Here is a 22,000-nt window from a genome sequence, read left to right as displayed (position 1 = left end):
TGCTCTGCTGCTAACTGGGGTGAGAGATGGGGTGGGATGTGTAAGAATGTACAAGCACAACACTGAGAGGCTATGCAAGAATTGCTAGGGTGCCTCAGTTTCTTCACCTCTCCATGCTCCCAGGTTCCTGGTGCTCACCCCATACTCTCCTTAAGGCTCCCATCGCTGTCGTATTTCAATCTTCTAATTTAAAAAACAAAATTTATTGCCACTATTCGCATCTCAAAACATTTGGCCACGGTGCTCCTGTTGGAAGTCAAAGAGCACTGTTTGTGACTTTGCTGTTTGCATGTCCTCATGACTGGTCCTGGAATCTAGCAGGTCTTGCCAAGAGAGGTTCCTCACAGCGAGAGGGCAGGTTAGGTCAGGAGTCCCGACCTGGTTGCTCCAGCCACTGGCCAGCTTTCTCCCCTGCCACAGCACCTTCTAGGGATGCCTATAAGATCCCTGAATGGCAGCCAGTCTTGAAGTGTGAAACACATGGGGTAAGATTTTTTCAAAAGTGTTGGCCTACTTCAGCTTTCATTGAAGTCAATGCGTGTGTGACTTATAGAGGGAGCGGAGTTAAATCCAATGCTGAGCAGTTGTGGAAATCTCTCCCTTGGGGATTATTCAGTTTCCAAAGGGTTAAGGTTTTTATTTTTTTATAAGGAACCATTAATCTTGTGGAGCAGAAGCCTGTGGCAGTTAAAATATTCAGTGCAGTCAGTAACACATTATAATGACAAGGTTGTGATTTCTGCACTTGATCATGAATGATTTATGAAAATTTAGTAAACAGCGAAGGCACAGTTCCCTTTCAGCAGCCTATTGAAGTCATCTCCTTGTGCAGACTTGTGTAGTTTAAAAAAAGGCCCCAACAATCAACAAACCTGCTCCCATTCCCCTGTAAAATGATATTTTCAAAATACATCCTTCAGAAGAGCACTGTGGATGAGGTAATTCTCACTATTTAAAAGCAACCCCTCCTTTCATTATCTTGCTTTAATCCTTCAGGGCCCAGAGCTGAAATTAGTCTGAAATTGTTATTTGTGACAAATTGCAGTGAATGGGAGGTTCCCCAAGTTTTTTGTTTTTAGTTTTCCTACCTCAGGGTGAGTGACTTGGACCTGCTCTATTTCCTAATGCCTGAATTGGCATCCCTTGAATCAGCACCACTTCTTTTCTCTGATGGCTGGCACTGGCAGAACTTACTTGTGCATCAGTCTACCTTTCCTTATGCTCGCTGTTTCTTTTCTGCTTTTCTCTCCTTCCTCTTTCATCTCTGGCTTCTCTCTCCTCCCACGCTCCATTTGTGCCTCTCTGCTTGCTTATCAGAGAATGGCCTAGAGAATTTCTTTGCTAGCAGGACTGTAGACACCAAACACATTCCTGTTCTCTGCCTTCCCTGATCCCCTCCTCCCCGTTACCTCTCTCTGCCTCTTTCTCCCAATCATATTGCCACCATTCCTTTCTGTCCCTTCCCTCCCCTCCCTCTTTGCTTCACACCTAGTTAGAAAACATTCTCTCTAAAAGGCTCCCTGGGCGGTTGTGAGTGTCCATCTTTGTTGGGAGCATTCCCTGCTGGGCGGATGCTGAGCCTGCCCCTGCATGAAGCACTCATTGCAATCAGTTCTGGTCTCCTGTGACCCATCAGCACAGCCAAGGAATGGGAAGTCAATCCCTAATTAGAATCAGCACTTCAGGAGCAGACCACTTCTAGTGCCAAACACTAGTAGTGTTTACTGTTCTCTAACACTAATAAAGCACTTTTAGGGCCTGATCCAATGCTTGTTAATTTAGGTGGGAGTCTTTTCACAGATACCATTGGGCAGTGAATCTGGCCCTTAAGGTAACATTTTAAAAAGAGCCTAAGGCCCAAATTTCTAAAGGTATTTAGGCATTGTTGTGCTCAGTGTCACAATGTCTAACTGATTTAGGAGCCTAAGTTTCATTTTCAAAGGGATTTAGGCACTTAGGCTGGGATTTATACTCAAACTGACTTAGGGACTTAGGCTCCTAAGTCTAATGGAAAGTCAATGGAATTTAGACTCCTAAGTCACTAAGGGTATGTCTATTCTGCAGTTAAACACCTGCAGCTGGTCCGTGTCAGCTGACTTGCACTCAGGCTATGGGGCTGTAAAATTGCAGTGTAGACGTTCCGGCTTGGTCTGGAGCCTGAGCTCTGGGACCCTCAAGGTGGTGCAAACACTATTTGAAAGGAATCCTAAGCTTTGAAGAACCTTTTTGTTTTTCGCTGTCAATATATGTCAAAACTGATGTTACCTCTGAGTTTAAGAATACTAATTAAGTAATTAAAGACTTAATGGAAAGGTATGGATTGTCTTTAAATACACTATTTCACTGATTAATTTATTGTGCATGCCTTGTTCTCATTTTTTTTTCCTTTCCGAGAATCAATGCACTCTCCTTTGAGTCCCACCTGTCGTTGGTTGATACAAATCTCTCTCTAAGAGCAAGGAGTAAAATCATTTCACTTACTAGGAAATTGCAGGCTAAATTTTCAAAAGCGACCTTTTGGTCACTGCAGCTTTTGTGTGCTGAACTGGAGACCCCTTGAGGGGACTGATGTTCAGAAAGTATTGAGCATCTACCCTCTGAAAATCAGGCCCCAGTAAGACCTCTCAAGTTGAGGACTTAAAAAATTGAAGTGTCCAAAATCACTAGGCAGTTCTGGAAGTTTAGGCCTGTGGATTTTGAAAGGGGTAAGAGTTGGTGGGTATATATCTGCATTGTTGCCCATTATCTATATAGGGCCACATGCTATAATAGCTTCAAAGAAGGAATGAGAAATCCACTTTCATTGTATGCATACTAGACATAAAAATATCTCATTCAGCAACAGAGCTGTATTAAATGAATAGCTGTTAAGAGATGCGATCTACTGTAAGATTAGGGTATGGCAACACTTGAAAGTTGCAGCACTGGTCGTCCAGCTGTGCAGAGCCAGCGCTGGAGTGTGGCCACACTGACAGCTACCAGCGCTGCAGTGTGGCCACATTTGCAGCATTTGCAGCGCTTTACTGAGAGGTGCATTGTGGGCAGCTATCTCACAGAGCACCTCGTCCGATTTTGGCGCTAAGTATTGTGGGAAGGGGAAGGAAGTGTGTGGGTCATTCCGCTTCCTGTGCCAACGCCCCGTGGTGCATCGCTTCACTTCCCAGCAGTCACAGTTTTCCCGTCCACGTTTCTTGCCATTGCGAGTGCAGCACGCTTTCTGTGTGAAATGGAGCCTGAGCTGCTGAGGACTTTGCTGATGACTGTTGCCAGCACATCACATTTGGCAGTTGAGCTATTCCTTCAGCTCCAAAGTGACAGTGAGGAGTCTGACGATGATCTGGATTTGCCTGACACGTGTGACATGAAATTGCTTGTGGCGGTAACGGACATGCTCAGCACCGTGGAACGCCGCTTTTGGGCTCGGGAAACAAGCACTGAGTGGTGGGATCACATCGTCATGGAAGTCTGGGATGACGAGCAGTGGCTGCAGAACTTTCAGATGAGAAAAGCCACTTTCATGGGACTGTGTGCTGAGCTCGCCCCCACCCTGCGGCGCAAGGACATGAGATTGAGAGCTGCCCTGACGGTGGAAAAGCGGGTGGCTATTGCAATCTGGAAGCTGGCAACTCCAGACAGCTACCGGTCGGTCGGGAACCAGTTTGGAGTGGGAAAGTCGACCGTGGGAATCGTTTTGATGCAAGTTTGCAGGGCCATTAATCGCATCCTGCTAAGGAGAACCGTGACTGTGGGGAACATGCAGGACATTGTAGATGGATTTGCAGAAATGGGTTTCCCTAACTGTGGAGGGGCAATAGATGGGACACATATTCCTATTCTGGCACCACCCCACCTAGCCTCCGAGTACATTAATCGGAAGGGGTATTTCTCTATGGTTCTCCAGGCACTTGTGGATCACCGTGGGCGTTTCGTTGACATTTACACAGGCTGGTCTGGAAAGGTGCATGATGCACGCATCTTTCGGAACAGTGGCCTGTTCAGGAAGATGCAGGACGGGACATTTTTCCCAGACCGGAAGATCACAGTAGGGGACGTTGAAATGCCCATTGTGATCCTTGGGGACCCCGCTTACCCGTTAATGCCTTGGCTCATGAAACCCTATACAGGGAAGCTGGACAGGAGCAAGGACCGTTTCAACTATAGGCTGAACCGGTGCCGAATGACTGTGGAGTGTGCTTTCGGGCGTTTAAAGGGGCGCTGGCGAGCGCTTTATGGGAAGCTAGACTTGGGGGAAAGCAGCATCCCTGCGGTTATATCCACATGCTGCACCCTCCATAATATTTGTGAAGGGAAGGGTGAAACATTCAGCCAGGCATGGACCAATGAGGTACAAGTCCTGGAGGCTGAATTTGCACAGCCAGAGAGCAGGGCTACTAGAGATGCCCACAATAGGGCTACAAGGATTAGGGATGCCTTGAGGGAGGAATTTGAGGCTGAAAGCCAACAGTAATGGTTTTTGCCTTGACCGGGAGTGAACTGCACTGGTTACAGTGCTTTTAAGTGCCTGTGTTTTCCTTGGGGTTTGTTACCTGTGTTTTCCTTGGGGTTTGTTATCTTTCACTTTATGCAATAATAAAAACCGTTTCATAATCAAAGAAATCATTTATTTAAAAAAAAAAGTAAAAGGGCAGGGGGGTTGGTTGTTGGACTGTACATTCATAGGTTTGTATATGTACTGCCAGGAGTGCTGTGCACTTCAGGATTATAATGCTGCATGGTGATGGGGGTTGAGTGCAGAGGGCAAGGGTCGTAGTTCTCTGGGCTCATAGGTGACCGTACAGGTGTCAGGGGCAGCTGGTGGTGCTGTAGGTAAGAACCTGGATGCTGGGGAACGGGGTTTGGAGCTGACATTGGTGCACAAGGGAAAGAGCTTTGGGAGTGGGAGGGGTTGGCACGGTAGTGCTCTGCCTGCATGGCTACCAGTGACTGGATACAGTCTGTTTGGCGCGCCATGAGGTTTATAAGCTGCCTCGTGGTTTTCTTCAGCGACAACTCCTTTCTCCTGCTTTCTGTTTCCTTCCAGTGCTGAATTTTGCCTCTCCATTCCTGCGTAGTTTTATTGTCTCTTGCACACTGATTCAGAACTGCATTCACCAAAGTCTTCCTTGCTTTTCTTAGCCTTCCTCCTTAGGTTCTGAAGTTTTTTTTCAGTCGCTGTTAAGGCCGGTCCAGGACTATTCAAGGACACTATAAAAATACAGCAAATGATACATTTTAAGAGAGCCTGCATTGTGTATAATCTCAGTGAATTAGTTTCCCGTCTCACACTGTAGCATTCCTCAGACATTTCAAACACACCTAGAGAATTCACAGCCTCGCAGAAATGGTAAGTGAGGGTAAAGCAGTAGAGTAGAAGTTAATAAAACCTGGGAGACGTGTTCCTGCCGCGGTTTGCCTGGGCAGGGGGCTTATTGGTTCATGGGTGCACTGCTGTTTGTGGGCTTTGGGAAAGGCAGGAAGCTGCTGTTGGGACCTGCATTGAAACACTGTGCCTCCCTCCATTTCACACAGGAGTTAATATTTGAAGATATCTCCCTGCTGCGTGTTTCCTGGGAAGCAAGGGAGGGTCTCCTACAACAATGTGGATTCCGCCCTGGCCCCTATGCAGCTTGCCTGTATGCAGCCATGGTCCCTCCACCCCTCCTGGAACAGTGGCGCGGACGTGTTAGCCTGACTGGGACAGGGACCACACTGGCTCTCCCTTTAAACTTGTTCAAGCGCATTGCCTATGCTCTTGCTGAAACTTTTGAAGAGATTACAGAGGCAGATTACCGCGACGTGATAGACCACATCAATGGGATATTCCACGTCTAGGCATGCAAGCATGCAGCCATACCACCCCCCCTCCTCTCCCAAAACATTTGCATTGCAATAAAAGCTGCTTACCTGGGATCTGCTCCTGTGATTCTTCTGCACCAAGTTCCAGGTGCTGCGACTGGCTAGCTTCCTCCTGGCTTGAGAAGAGCTCCTGACTGCATGCCTCCTGGGACTCCGGGGTGTCTCCCCCCACCACAGTAGCCTCACTGTCTGTTTGGATCTCCCCCTCCACCTCCCTCTCCTCTACTGGCTCTGAACTGTCCATCGTGGTCCTCGGATTTACAGAGGGGTCACCCCCATAAATCGCGTCCAGCTCCTTGTAAAAACGGCAGGTCGTGGGGGCATCGCCGGAGCGGCGGTTTCCCTCGCGTGCTTTGCAATAGGCACTCCGCAGCTCCTTTACTTTAACCCTGCACTGCAGTGTGTCCCGCTCATGGCCCCTATCCAGCATGGCTCTTGATACCTGGGCAAAGGTATCATAATTCTTACAGCTAGAGCGCAGTTGTGCCTGCACAGATTCCTCCCCCCAAACACTGATGAGGTCCATCAGCTCGCCATTGCTCCATGCTGGGGCTCGTTTGCCACGTGGAGGCATGGTCACCTGTAAAGATTCACTGATTGCACTCCACACCTGGCTGAGCAAACAGGAAGGGGATTTTTAAAATTCCCGGGGCATTTAAAGGGCGGGTCACCTGAGGCCAGGGCAGTAGAGCCTGAGCTGATGAGCAGAGTGGCTGAACGGGCATTCTTGGATACATCCTTATACCCTGGAGGCCAATAACAGCGCTGGTGTGTGGCCACACTTGATGACCAGCGCTGCAATCCTTATTCCCCATGCTGAGCCAGGTGTACGGCCAGCGCTGCAGCCAGGGAGTTGCAGCGCTGGATGTGCCCTGCAGGTGTGGACACTTACTAATTGCAGTGCTGGAAAGCCTCCACCAGCGCTGCAACTTGCAAGTGTAGCCATACCCTTAGAAATGTGGTGCAAAAAAGGTTATCCAGTTAACAGATTCTACGGAGTCATCATAAATCTCTGTTATCTGTTGCCTTGAAATTCCATGAAGTATCAAGTTAGCTGTGCAGATTTCACTTTTAGCTTTAGATTAAGAAGTGGCTGCACAGAAAATCCAGTAGTTCATAAATCTTTGCTGCTTCTGTAATAATATGTAATTTAAAGGTCTGATTCTCCTGCTAGCCACAAACACTGTTGCATAAATCCCAGTTCTATAGAACTCCATGAAGAAATGTCTGTGAAATTCAATGGGGGCCAGGCTTTGGCCCTGTAATTTTAATTTGTAGTAAAAAAGGGTCTACATGGAGTTGATGGATTGCCTTCAGGCAGATTCTTTCTTGGACTCAAGTTTCCTAAATCAGTCTATAAAAATGTTTTTAGTGGATTGTTATAAGGAAAAGCACCAACCACTTAACAAACCCCTCCACCCAAACTCTGTAAGCGTTGGATCCTTAGACTTCAGTGGGAATAGCAGATGGCCCAGAACCCGTCGAGATTGATTTAGCACTTTTGAAAACTGGGCCCTCAATGAAACTCCATGCAGTACTTCGGGTGTGAAGTGACTGACTGGAAAGGAGTTGCTTGACATCTGAAGAATTTTGCCCCTCCCACTCTGATGAGAGAAACTCAGTTTGGATTTTTCAGAATGTGACAAAGCTGAGGTATTGAATGTAAGTGTGGACGCACTATCATGTCTGTGTAGCAGATAGTTCTAAAACTTGATCTGTGGTGGCCTAGAATTTAACATTTGGTGGCATCCCAGGGAGTATTTAATTGCATTTGTGCTACATTACAAGGCTGTCTCCTTTTTTCTGAATTTATTTTAGCTAATTAGTTGTAAATGTCAGTGTAGTATTTCAAATGACAGAAACATCCTATATTATCATACATGAAGCAATTAACTCTTCTGACAAATATTTATTGTGGTGTCTTCTTTAATTAAGCCTTTTGTACTCTTGAAAATACAGTGTGTTCTCCCCAAAAAGGATGCTTTTACAGCCCTGTGGTTGTCTATTTTTGCAGACTGCCATGGACATCACAACTAGCTTAATGAAACTTGGCAATGGATGCGTTAATAGGCCTACATGTCAGGATACTTACATGACACTGTCTGTTTCAGAATACAGATTTCTATATTTTGGCCCTGCCCCCCCCCCCCAAAAAAAAAAACAAAAAAACCCCACACAACCAAAAACTCCCCCAAACACCACCGATTTGGGACATTACACTGAAAATGATTAATCCCCAGGCACTCTTGTTCTTTGCACAGATACCATTTGCAGGAGACAGAAATGTAACATGCTTGTGCCGCCGAGGCTGATGATGTTGGAAAAACAGCAGCAGAGCAGTGGCTTATATAGGTTTTTTATTTAAAAAATCGATGTTTTTACTTGTTTCTCGTGGCTGCTCATGTGGAAACAAGTTACAAATATGATTGTTTGTTTGTTTAGCTCCTTTTAAACAGATAGGTCTCGTAGTTGATGTGCCACTGAGAAATAATTCCTGACAGTTATAACTGAACCAGATAAACAGTTCTGCCAGCCGCAAAATAACACTGTAAAACAAAAAGGTTCTGCTTATCGTTTTCCATTTCTTCATGCTTGTCAAACTGTTTAACTGTGCATTACCCAGAACAAAGGGTCTCCGTATTACTCTGCTTGACTGCTGTGGTCTGGTTTTAACCTTCTCCACTGCAGGGCCCTCTATGGCATGCTTGTCCACCTTCATTACTTTTTCCTTGCTATCGCTGTGTTTTAAGCACAGGCTGCAAGGATGCGATTTAGAAGCACTACCTTAAAATTCAGGCTGTCATACATTTAATCTATGTTCATATGTATACATCCACATATGTATCTTTACAATTTTTCTTCAGGCAGACACGGCAACAGAGGGTGGACGGGAAGGTCCCAACGTTCACGTCGCCTCAGGGCAGAACAACTGTGACCAAGCTGGAACAGGCGGCTCACTGACCTCGCAGAGTTTGGTCGCTCCTGCTGGGGCCTCTGCTGGTACTTCAGCTGCGGCTTCATTCTTCATAAGGTAGTGTTCATCTTTATAATGTACATAATTGCTAATGCATGTTACATGGTTATAAACTGAAGTTTCCACTATGAATAACAGTTCATGTTAGCGTATGGTGGCAATTGCTGAGAAGGGAGGCAACCATCCTCTCCGGACACTGGCCTTGCACCATTGCTGAGGTCATGTTTTTATTTCTGGAGACCTAGTGGGTATAGTTACATATAGCAAATCCACCACATGATAGGCTTCCTTTGAGCAGGGGTTTTGCTGCTCTGTACTGGCAGAACAGAGAAGAGACGCTTGAACATCATCTACCTTTATTATAATTTGTTCAGTCATCAGTGTTTTGTGCACACACAATTGACATACATTTTCAGAAACCCCTCAAAAGAAGTACTAAAACTTTGTGGATTATTAATGGGACTGAAGCCAAGGCTGTCTCTCTCTATGCCAGTCCAGCTTTTGTACGAGTGCATGAAGAACTCAGTTGTGTTATCCAAAATGCTGACATGGACAATAGTAAAATCAGACGTTGTTCTTGTTCATGCACATCCAGTAGCTGATCTAAGAATTTTTTGGGTTAGTTCTCTGGGCTGTGCTATACAGGGAGTCAAACTAGATGATCATATTGGTCCCTTCTGGCCTTAGAAACTATGTATCCGCAAGATGGTATGTGTATGTATAACCAAAGGAGCAAATCCTTCATTCCACATGCTAATATTGCTTATGAAAACTTTGTTCATAGTGGTACCATATTAACATGCATCCATGTTTGAGCTATTTTTTTCTTCCCAAAGGGTAAGTCTATTTTTTGACATTTGAGATTATTTGGGAAAAATGAAAAACACTTTTTATTTAGGTTGTTATACAGGGGGAGGGATAGTTCAGTGGTTTGAGCATTGGCCTGCTAAACCTAGGGATGTGAGTTCAGTCCTTGAGGGGCCACCTAGGGATCTGGGGCAAAATCAGTACTTGGTCTGGCTACTGAAGGCAGGGGGCTGGACCAATGACCTTTCAGACCCTGGGAAGGGGGATTGAAGCATGGCAGTCGGGCCAAACCCTGAGCCCTGCTTCCCAGAAGGGGGGCTAAAGCTTGAGGGTTTCAGCCCTGGGCAGGGGGCTGTAACCTGAGCCCCATGGCTGAAGCCAAAGCCTGAGCCCTGCCACCTAGCGCTGAAGCCCTTGGGCTTCAGCTTCATCCCTGGACAGCAGGGCTCAGGCTTTGGCTTCGGCCCCAGCATGTCTAATGCCAGCCCTGGTGACCCCATTAAAACAGGGTCATGACCGACTTTGGGGGTCCCGACCCACAGTTTGAAAACTGCTGCAGTAATATTGCATGTGAATAGCATTTTTTCCCCCTGTAAATGGTAACAAAAATAGGCTCTCAGGTGAAGAGCTTGAATTTCAAGGTATACCCTCTAATAAATCGTTAGGACCAAGTGGCAGAGTTCTCACAGAAGGGGTTCATTATGAAATCTGTTGAGCAGATGGTAAGTTCTAAAAAACAAACAAACCAAAAACAAACTTTCAGAGACTCATCCGTGCTTTTCCATTTCTTTTCTATACGAAACTGAATTTGTAACATTCTATTGGGAAAGTTCAGTGTGTTCAAATAGTAGTAAGAAATTTTCATGCTGGGAAAACTTGTTAATATAATGCATGTAGAACATCCTTTCTTTTCTCCTTTCAGTATTTTTTGGCCAGATTTTCTGATGTATTTGAGTTTAAATGAAGCCTTTGCTTCTTCCCAGGCCAACTTCTTGTGACATTACACCCCATATTCTTCTTAGAAATATTGCTATGATATGAAAATGGCATAACTAAGATGTTTTATGGAAGATGGGTCATGTGAGAGATCATTGGAAAGGTTATGATTTACGGAATGTGATTATCCTATTTGTATGCATGTATCATTTCTGTATCTGAAGTTAGGAATATTGATTATGTAACAATTACAACTGTTTTTTCACCTGGGGAACACCCACCAGACAGTATGCAATCAGCCTGGAATGGGCCATTAGGGAGAACAATAGGACTTTGAAGATACTAATCTCCCTCCTTCCTGGCATGCTGCAGGGTCATGTGATCATGTCACCTGGTATTGGACACCATCCTGGACTTCTAGTGTTTTTCCATTAAGAGGGGACTGGGGTCAAACTGGGAAACAAAGGATTCCCGCCATATGCAAATCCTATTTAAGGCTGGGGAGTGAGTTAATCTAGGTTCTTCTCCACTGCCTCCCCACCCAAGAAGGAAAACTGCTGAAAACACCGGAAGAAACAAAGGCGCTAAACTGAGGGGGGCAGGGGTTGAGCCCAGGTGATCAAGGTCTAGCCTGCGAAAGGAATACCTGGAGATTTAAGCTGTAAGCAGTGCAGTTTACCTTCAAGAAACTCTGCAACCTGGATAAAACAAAATTTAGGATGAGAATTTACTACTATTAACCAATTAATTTAATTTATTAAGTTTAGGTTGCATGTTTTGTTTTATTTGCTCAATAATCTGCTTTGTTCTGTTTGCTATCCCTTATAATCACTTAATCTGCCTTTTGTAGTTAAACTTGTTTTTGGTTTATTCCAAAACCAGTTTTGTAATTCATAACTGGGGTGGGGGACAGGGGTGGGAAAACCTGTGAGGAAGGGAGCGGATTTCATGAGCCTATGCTGTATAGATCTCTAGCCAGCGCAAGACAATATTATTTTGGGTTTCCACCCCAAAGGAGGTGTGCACTTGAGTGCTGGGCAATCCCCGATAGGAGTTTTCCCACACAGAGCTGATTTCTGTGTGCCTTTGCACCTGGGTGTGTCCCTGCCTGTGTGTGTGCTAGAGGAGGCTTGAGGGCCTGGCACAACAGGACGGTGGAATGGGCGGGCTCACTGGGACCCCAGTACATCAGGTGGCACCCCGGAGTGGGCGGGCAACTTGCCACACTTATCTTCTTCCATGACCCTATTTAAAGACAAATACCAGTCTGAATTTATGTCCTGTTATGACAGATAATACGCTGCTCTACACACAAAATAACTGCATTAGGGTGTAATTCACACCTTTTGTTATGCAAATTCTCTGTGTGGGCACTCTTACTTTGATTTAGTTCAAATTGCTTTGGATTTATTTCAGTGCAAGTTTGTATGTACACAGTCTTATGCAAGTACAATGTGATAACTTCACTGCAAACTCCAGAAGACAGGGAGGTAGGACTGTGAGAGAGAAAATTCTTATTCAATCTCAGATATCTGAAATCATAGGGGGCGGGGGAAGTAACTGGCCAGATCAATTGCCTTTTCTTTAAGAGGGTGGTTTTTTTAACCCTGGTTTCTTCTTTAATGATTTTTATGGGCATGATGCAAAATATGTTGAAGTCAATGGAAAAACTCCCATTGACTTCATTGGGTTTTGGATCAAGCTCTAAATGCTTTCTATGACTCCATCTTTGTTTCCACTGAATCACAATTTTACAGATTTAGCACTTAAATTCTGGCTAAAACATTTGGAAATCTATTAGTTATGGTACTTGTTCCCTATCATTATTCCTTAGGAAAATGTCTTCTGTTCAATTAACTAAATAACAGAGCCGGTTGAATTTTTTTTGCAGAATTTTCTTTTTTAATTACTTTTATAAAAAATGAAAATTCTTGAAAAATGATCAGGTATCAAAATTTGCTGTGAGGTTTTATTGAAATTATTTTAGAACTTAATATACAAAAAACTTTCATTCTCTTACTGATTACCATGTTTTCATCAAACAAAAATGTTTAAAAACAACTTGAAATATGATTTTTATAAAAATGTAGGCTAAAATATTGCAGAAAATTTCCCCCAAAATGGAAAATGGTTTAACTTCAAACCTGTGAATGAGAAACAACTTCAGAAGCAGTTAAAGCAGGTACTGCTTCCCAGGGCCGCCTCTTCCTTCCAGCACTCCTTGGTCCCAGAACTGGATAGCCTTTTGGAGGCTAGGACTCGTGCAGCACCAGCCTCAAATCCCCCAGCCATGTATTGTTTAGGAAAGAAAGCCAGGCAGAGATTGAAGCTGGCCTGAACACCTGCAGAAGCAGCTTAATCAGGGACTACTGGCTATTGATGTCATTGGCGTATTTTTTTATACTTTTGGTCAGACACCTGGTGCTGATTGGCTGTTTGCTCTAACCTCCACCCACCTCCTCCCTCAGTCTTTTCACCTCATTCTATACTTGCCTTTCATACCCTCCAGCTTCCTTCCCTGCCCTATTCCATTCACTCCCTTTTATGTCCCCTCTCCCTTCTGTTGTCTTTATGTTTAGCTAATCCCCCTCTCAACTAAACACCATTCTCCCCTCAGTAAAACAGAGAGGAATAATGGCACCAACATGTTGTTTGCTGCCATCGCACTGTTCACTCTGCTTGTATGTTCTACCTCTTTCCTCTACCCTGTCTGTCTTGCCTATTTAGATTGTAAGCATTTTAGGGCAGGGACTGTCTACTACTCAGTGTTTGTATGGTGCCTCATGCAACGGGGCCCTGGTTGGTTGGTTCCTAGAAACGACTGTAATAAATATGATGATTAATAATAATTTGTGGGTTTGTGCAATATCGTTTTCCTTCTTTTTGACCAGCTCTCCTGACAGTTGGAATTTTTCACTCGAGTCCTTCTTGTTTAGTTTTGGGAGAAGATCTATTCTCTTAGTCCTAGAAATAAAGTAGATCAATAAAAGTATGCCTGTAAGCTACGTTTTAGCATATTGCAGATGTAGTTTAAATTACTTTGGAATACAATAAAGCCTCAAATAATGAGTCTACCTTTACGGAGGTGAGTAGTATCATTCACTTTAATGGGATTTCTCACATGAATAAATATTTCCAGGCTCAGGCTCAGTATTATTATTCTTAGAGAAACAACATTTACCTCAAAAAGCAGCAAAGAGTCCTGTGGCACCTTATAGACTAACAGATGTATTGGAGCATGAGCTTCCGTGGGTGAATACCCATTTCGTCGGATGCATCACCCACAGAAGCTCATGCTTCAATACGTCTGTTAGTCTATAAGGTGCCACAGGACTCTTTGCTGCTTTTACAGATCCAGACTAACATTGCTACCCCTCTGATACTTAACATTTACCTCAGTCAGGAAGGCCAACTAGAGGTATGCAGGCATGTTCGGGCAGCCTCTGGTTGGTTCATGGATTTACAGCCCGCGCTGACCTTCTGGCATCTCTGCTGACCTTAAAATCTGCATCTTTACTGAGTGTTTCTCTCTCCCCTTTTCATTATTATATGCTTTGCCATGCTGGGGGCAGGGTGGGGGGCATCTGTACTGTGTTTGTCTGTTCCTTACCCAAAATTGTAACCCTATGTTTGTAAGTTCACAATTAGTTGCTCTGAAGATAGTAAACAGGAGAACATGGCTTCAGGTGGAGAAAAATAATTAAGTTCTGCGGCAAAATATTTTTCTGGGTATACAATATATGCATGATTCCAAATGAAGATAATTTAAGTAGCCCTTGTATAGAATGCATTTGTTTGGTTAATAAATATGCAATCTGAATCTGCATATTGAGTAAAGAGCTGTTTTTCATTTTACCTGTTTGCTCAACTTCAAGCTTAATTAAGTGTTTTGCTTGTTATTTATTTTGATATTTTATTCATCAGCTTGAAATGCAAAAGTCTCTGAAGTGGAAGTGCTCAGTATCCAAAATCAAAACCAAATATTAAAAATAGTGGATGCAAGTGTGTCAGCAGAATAAAGTCTGTTTTAATCTTCCCTCATCCCTTGCTGTATTACTGGAAAAATGTTTTGACCAATATTGGACTCTATCACATTCAGACCTGAAGAAGAGCTCTGTGGAAGCTCGAAAGCTTGTCTCTCACACCAATAGAAGCTGGTCCAAAAAAGATATTACCTCACCCACCTTGACTTTCTAATATAAACAAACTGTCAGAACCTGCAGTCTGTAATCAAAGGGAGTGTTACCCGAGCAAGGACCACAAGGTTTGGCAGAAATAACAGATTTCCAGCAGGGAACTGGTGTAGCAAGAAGGCTTTTCTTTAATAAAATAAAATAAAATAAAAAGTACAAATACAGAGCCAACTTCTGTTCTCACTTCAGAGAAGAGGCTCCTGGTATAAGAGTAGAATTTTGTCCTACATTGATCAGATTTAAGAAAAGTACAGTGGAGCAGATCTGAAGTCTGGTATTTGTAGAACTGTCATGGAATTGAACTCTGCCTAGCTTTAGCAGTCTGAATTTAGCAGTCTGAATTTTATAACCATTGCCTGGCTTTTTTTTTTTTTTTTTTTTTTAAGGAAGTGATATGAAAAGCTTTGTTCTTACCAAATGAAACTCTTTATAGTTACAGTACCACTAAGTGGGCCCAGTTCTGCTGTCACTACGGTCGGGGCACTTATTTCTCATTGGGGTACCATATAAGGCTGTTATAAGATGTAAAACTTTTGTTGACCGAACACCTCAGAGAGAGGGAGCACTGTAATTTCCGAGAGCACAAGGAAAAAGGGAGGAGGAGGGGGTTAGGAATGAGAGTGCACTGGGAGAGAGGTTAATTGCCTAGTTACCAGAAGGGAAAACACCACTCCCCTGAGGGAGAAAAATAAAGCCCCCTAAAAACTGAAGCAATCACCATTAATCTGTGACTTCTGCCTGTTTGTGACTTGTGACAGTTGTGGTGGTGATGCCTGTGTTCCTCGATAGGAATTCTGCTCATTGAAGCCATCTGTGGCTGGCCTTGACACAGAAAGACAAGACTGAAGTAAGATTTGAGCACTGGCAGGATGTTTATTGAAGAATCAGAGGGATTTAAAACCTTAGTGTTAGAGGCTGGCTCACATGATGGGAGGAAGAACAACAATATATTAAGTAACCCTTCCTAAATCTTTATCTTGGTAGATTTTGGAATAGCCCTTCTTCTTTTCTTCCTCCCAAATTAGCTTATGAGAGATGTTCTTTCTTGCAATATATATGTCTCTTATACTGCTAAGAGCTTTTGCAAGATGTTTGTGTATGTGCCAATTAATCATGTTTGCATTTTCAAAATGACTTTTAATCAAAAGTAGAATAATTAACTATAGTTGTAACATCTCAACACCCATGCTACCATTTTTGTTTTATCAAATATCTTTTTAATTACTGTGTTTACTTGGGTTACGAATCACTCCATAGTGATAAAGGGTAAAATTATAGGCTCCTAAATAATTTAGGCACTTTTTGAGAGTTTTGCCTATAGGGCCCAATTCACCAATATATTCTGGGGTAACTCCATTTAAGTTAATAAAAATGGAGTAAGACAGCATTGAATCAGACTCATTATTTTTCTGTACCTACCTACTCTTGAGTGTGCAAGAAATCTCTCTATTTATATGCATAGTGTTTTTTGCAATTTACTAGGAAAATTCTATTCATCAGTCCATTTGCTTATCAAGGTCATAAAATATCTAGGCGGTGAATAGTATGCATTATATTTAGAAACTTAGCTTTTTGTAGATTCAGGATACTGAATCATATTTTAATTCATGTGAGTCGTGGATTAAAGAATCTAATTATTCACTAATGAACAGTAATGGTACATATAAACTAAGGGTCACTATCCTATTACAGGCACCTGATGGTTCACTGATAACCATTTGGTCGTTAGATTGACCATAAAATACAGTCAATAATTGAGGTTACTCATAGAGCAGACACCTTATCAGCTTTAGACATGGTGGGACAGCTTGTCAGTACTCAGTATACTGATTGTGCTGTGACTGAGCATATGATTAGGGTATTGAAGCAGTGTGTATCTAATGAAACTTCAGGAAAGGCATAGCAATATTACCACAACCACTAAATGACTAATGTGTTATTGTTCCAAGCCTCAGATGCTTCAATTAGTTCCAATAAACTGTATCTTGAATATTTATTTTAATGTGATCTAGTGTAGCGGTAGGCTCAGGACTTCAAAAATTGTGTGTACAGGCTGTCATTAAACTAGTCTAAATTTGGAATCTTTTGGGGATAGATACAATGGATATGAAATCTGTATGGCTTTGAATGAAAATCTAATGGAAGGAATAAAGGCTATCATGCCAGTTCCACATTTTGCAGTTTATTTTTGCATTTTTATATTTAAAATACTTTCTGAAAAAATCAGGCACCACCTATTGCATAAGATAAAGCTATTTGTGGCAAAATTTTATAGCCATGTATTCTGCTCTTAGATTCATCCATTCAGCTCCCATAGACTTGCACATGTGGATCTGAAGTCAGAATTTTTTTCTTAGTATATTGTGTCATATGAACAGTCAGAATGTTCTAATTTATGAAGCCTTCTAGGGAGACTTCATACTGTATCACAGTGCTTTATACTGTCTATGAGAAATCCGACCTAAGACCCATTTTTTTTTACTATTATATTTTTTCCATGACAATGCCTTAACTTTCATAAATTATTTAATACAGTGAAGGATGCAAACAGCCTTTTGTCTTTCTGAACTGCTGTTCAAGCTTCTATGATGTGACCTTGGAAAGTAACCATAGAAACATGTTAAAAGCATCAACCTAAAATCTGTAGTTCACTATGACAGTGATGCAGATTCCATGAAAGAAGATTACGATGTATTAAGAATACTAGTGGCAAATATTACCTCTAACCTGTTAAACCTGATTATTCCATGACTATCAGTACTTTCAGCTTTTTAAAGTTGCTATATTAAAAAACCTGTAGCTAAATCATTCTAATTTGTCAATCTAACTTTCAGTCCTATTAAATACAGGCATTATTTTTCTACTGAGTTCATAATATAGTTCACCAGTTCTCTCTATTTAATAGCTGTACACTTTTCCTCTCTACCTGGCTGGGGTTGACTGGTATCATAGGTTTGTACAGAGTTGGTATAATTTAAATCTTCTTGGTAGATAACTCTTAACCCAGTTATCCACTTTATGTAGCTCACTAGAAGGTAAAGGGAATTTTTGACTCCTTAGACCTTTTAGTGCCGGCTTGCTGTGGTGAAAGCTAGTTTGTAAGTCTGAAACAAAAGTCTAGGGGAGTCCTTGATATTGCTAAGAATAACAGCAGTGGAAGTCCAGCTGAGTGAGGGGGAGAATGAAGCTAAGTCACTTATTAGTGTCCTCATTAAGCACAATCCACACCCAAAAAATCCTAAGCTTTCTCTTGGTATGATAGAAAAAAATAAAATGTGAATTAATTAGCTAGAAAAGCCCAGTACCAGCACATCCCAATTAAAGCTACCCTACTGATAAATATATCCCTATCCCCAGGTATATTTCATCTTCAGATTGCCATTTAATAGCAATAATGAGCTAGGTACAGGGCCATTCCTGGGGAGCAGTGACTGACTAGTATTAATGGTCCTTGATTTTAAGTTTATTAGAGAATATTTGAAAATAAACGATATAAAGAGTTTGAAGCGACTACTTGGAACATTAACCCTTCCTCCTTAACCCCCCTGCAATGCCCGGTCTCTATTGTTGCTGTTTAATTTTTGTTTGGAAGGACATCTTCTTCCTTAAGTTTAATAAACCACAACATTTACACCTGCCCTGGAAACTGTAGCACATGCACCCATTTGGCTCTGTGTGTGTATTTTAAGCCACATCCCTGTGGTGCTTAGCAGTGTTATGCCATTGTGAAGAAGTGACAATAGGAAGAGCAGGGAGTATAGAATTGTACAATATCTTGTAACATTTTAGGGCAGTTTGTGAGTTCCTATTTGCTGTGGCAACATAATACTGCCTATAAATAAGAGCAACAATGGATGTGTTAGTTGCATCCTATTTCATGTTAACACAGGAGGGCGATTCTGTGACAAATCTTAACTAGAAAGTCATGTTTGAATCAAGCAGGCTTTGCTCTTTAAGGCAGAAATGACTCTCAGAACACCAGACCAAAGAGGTAGGGAAGATCAGAACATCATTACTGATAATATCACTAATATAGCACCGTACATTTACACAGTGCTGTATAAATAGAGTAAGCCAGGTTTCCTGCTGTGAAGAGCTTGCAGTCTGAGTTTAACAAGGCAAACAAAGACAATACACAGAACAATAGTTCAGGAAAGGGAGCGTGTAGAGGAGTTGTAGCAGTCAGGGGGAGAGTTAAGGTAGATTCCAAGGCATCAACAGACTGGAGCTGAGACAAGGAGAGCAGCAGAAAAGTCAAAGAGGTTAATGGACTGGAGATCAGAAAAGGACAGAGTGATTAGACAGGGGAGGGGAGAATATGCAATGCTGGCAGAGAGCAAATGGTGATCAGAGAGGAGGACTTTGGAGAGACTAGAAAGAGAACAATCAAGAGAGTGATGGTCATGGAGAATGGGGGAATCAGTCCTCAGCTGCAAATCAGGGTTAACAAGAGGCGTATAGAGACAGGGGGATTAGAAGGGTCATCAGCATAGAAAATGAAGTCAGTGAGGATAAGGGAAGAGGATCATGGCAAGAGCCAGGGAGAGAGCATGCCAGGCATCCAAATCAGGGAAATAGGAAGGAAGAGAAGTTAGGATGGAGATGGGGAGAAGGGGAGCTAGGCAGAAGGCACGGACCACAAATGAGAAGAAGTGGGATGGGAAGGAGGGACAAGCTGGAAATGGGAAAGTAGAGAGAAAGAGGAGGCCAGTGCAGCAAGAGAAGGACAGGACACCAAGAAATGGAAGCAGCAGAGGCTACGTTGGAGGGAAAGAGCCAGGTTTTGATGAGGGCAAGTAGGTGGAGGTCAAGAAACCACAGAGGAGGTGACCAGATTCTCAAAACAAAAAAATGGGGCATCTTTCACACTGGGGCTGGGTGAGAGAAGAGGGGCATATGGATAGGAACAGGCACCACCTCTGGTGGTGATGCAGGTGCCACTTATCTGTCCCTCATTTTTTGGTGAGTGTATGGGGGGTGGTGGCCCCTCAGTGTCTCTGTCCTGGAAACGTTATTATGTCTGCGCCCCCCGGGTGATATGACTGTGTGGGGGAATGGTTTCCCAGACTCTCCCACCGTGCCCCCAACTGGGAGGGAAGGGTCAGAGAGAGTTGCTGATTATAAAATGAGACACTTAGATGTCCTGTTGTGAGGCTCCAAATTTCTGGGATTGACTGTTGACCAGTCCTGTCTTGGGGTTGGGGGGAAGAAACGAGACATTGGGTCACTTCAATCATTCATAGGGATGGAGTAGGGACTCCAAAGGGAGCAGGAAGCAGAAAGGGAAAGGGCAGAAGAAGAACCAGGCTGGTAAATATTAGAGTCATTATACCTGGTAGAATGTTTTAAAAATCATTTGCAAAGTGTACAGCTCACCCATCCAGGCTGGATGTGCTCGCTGCACACTTCCTAGTAGCTCCTAGTAACAACAAATGTCCTGTGTCTTTTTATTCAGTTTTGTGACACAATAAATACAGAATTAGCACTCAACAAAACACATCCAGTCTCTACAGCTATCCAGTTACCTTACAGATCCTTGTACCTTGAGGCTAATCCCTCAGGAGATGAGGGCTGACTTTCATCAGCCACTAAACACAGAGCAGCCTAGCTAAACAAAAATGAGATTCTGGAGCACAGGATGCAGCCTCCGGGGCTTGCTGAGCCGGTGCAGCCTAATGCCTATTATCTACAGGAGCTATTGCTGGCATTGCTACTGGGTATACGTTTTGAACCACTTGTGACGTGTGGGAGAGCTAGATAAAATCAGTTGAAACCAAATGTCTCATAAATATGTGGAAGGGGAAAATCCAGTATCAGAACTCCAAGAATTTGAACTTCCAGAGAATGACAGAACAGGCCAGAACAGGGTGGGTGTAGTGGAGTCAATGGAAGGGATTAGCAGTGTTGCAGAGAGGGTGGCGAGTATGGCTTTTTAACTGGGCAGAGCCTGATATATTCATCCCATTCTGTGCATATTTGCCCTTATTCACTTTCTGTTCCCTTAACACTATATTTCCCTTTCCTTCTGTTCCCATATTTCTCCCCTTCCTAATTTCTTTCTTTTTCCCTTTTTTTTCCTGCATTTTTGGTCTTTCCAATCTGCCTTTGCCTTTTTTATTGTGTTGTTTTTTTAACTCCCAAACTTCAGCCCTCATTTTGTTTCCCATATTTAGGTTTCCCCAGCCTTGGATCAGCAGCAGTGGCAGCTGCACTGATGATTTTGCTTCAGTATGGATGAAGCATTCCATAGGTAAAATGATAATTGTGACTTTCCAGCAGGGCTGTAATCTGACAGTTTGCACCTGTTTCTTTTAACTTTATTGGTGACTTTTACATTCTTAGATGCAGTTATATATTTTAACTATCGTAATGCCTCATTATAACTGACAGACTCAACAGTCGTCATGATAAAAGCTGCCTGATGCTTACTTGAATATTTGATTCTCATTGTTGAGTTGCAGAATGCATTACTGGATAGTTTATCATGTACACTGTGCAATCTTCAAGGCAGCCTTTTAAGTAACATGGATTGTATTCTAGACTGCTTTCCCCATGTTAATGTTTTCAAAAAGGATGCAGTGTATTTTTTCAAATATCTTTATTCACAACATAGTTGATAGACATCACATATAAGTGGCAATGTACTTACTCAGAAGGAGTACTCCAGCGGTATCATTTCAGTTATGTTTACTTGATATGCGAGCTGTTTGTCCTACAGAATTCTCTTAACTTGAGTGGGAATTCTGTACAGGGAATATCCCTGAATTTTTGGGCCCTACAGCTCCCGCCTGTGTTTATCTGAAGCTGTGAGGAAGTCCAAGACAACTCATTAGAGGGAAACAACAAAATGAAAGTTCTTGTGGAAACAACTTGTGTAGCATGAAATGAACCCAATTTCAATGCTATTAATGAATCTAGCTACAAGGAGAACATACAGTGTCTCTTTAGAAGATTTTCCTTGTGAAAGGAAGTGGGTGAGCTCTTTTACAGTTCAGTAGTGATCCATAGCAGAAGCAAATAAATCTCTTCAATCAGTTAAGTACTTTTTCAGTGTGAAAGTTATCTGTCTTTGCTGGAATTTGAACCTAGGATCCTTGGATCCAAAAAGCTTCAATGCTTCTCAGCCATAATAATAAAGTTACACACTTCACAAGCCTATATATAATCACAAGAGGGGAAGGCTATTGCATTCCTCTGCTAAGTAATACTTTAAATTTGAGTGATACAATTTCAG

General features: G+C 42.7%; 1 protein-coding gene across 7 annotated transcripts in view; it reads left to right on the top strand.

The window, feature by feature from the left end:
- The window catches only part of KIF26A (kinesin family member 26A), a 130,754-nt gene that overhangs the window by 58,492 nt on the left and 50,262 nt on the right, over nucleotides 1-22,000 (top strand). For all 7 annotated transcript variants that reach the window (XM_039538428.1, XM_039538427.1, XM_039538430.1 and 4 more), the window contains one exon: nucleotides 8,721-8,887. In XM_039538428.1, the coding sequence (XP_039394362.1) occupies nucleotides 8,721-8,887 (167 nt within the window). The remainder of the gene's footprint in view (nucleotides 1-8,720; nucleotides 8,888-22,000) is intronic.

This window comes from Mauremys reevesii, linkage group 4 (genome assembly GCF_016161935.1).
Source record: "Mauremys reevesii isolate NIE-2019 linkage group 4, ASM1616193v1, whole genome shotgun sequence".
NCBI lineage: Eukaryota > Metazoa > Chordata > Testudines > Geoemydidae > Mauremys > Mauremys reevesii.
The sequence above is the reverse complement of the archived record's forward strand: the minus strand, read 5'-3'. Positions and strand labels throughout refer to the sequence as shown.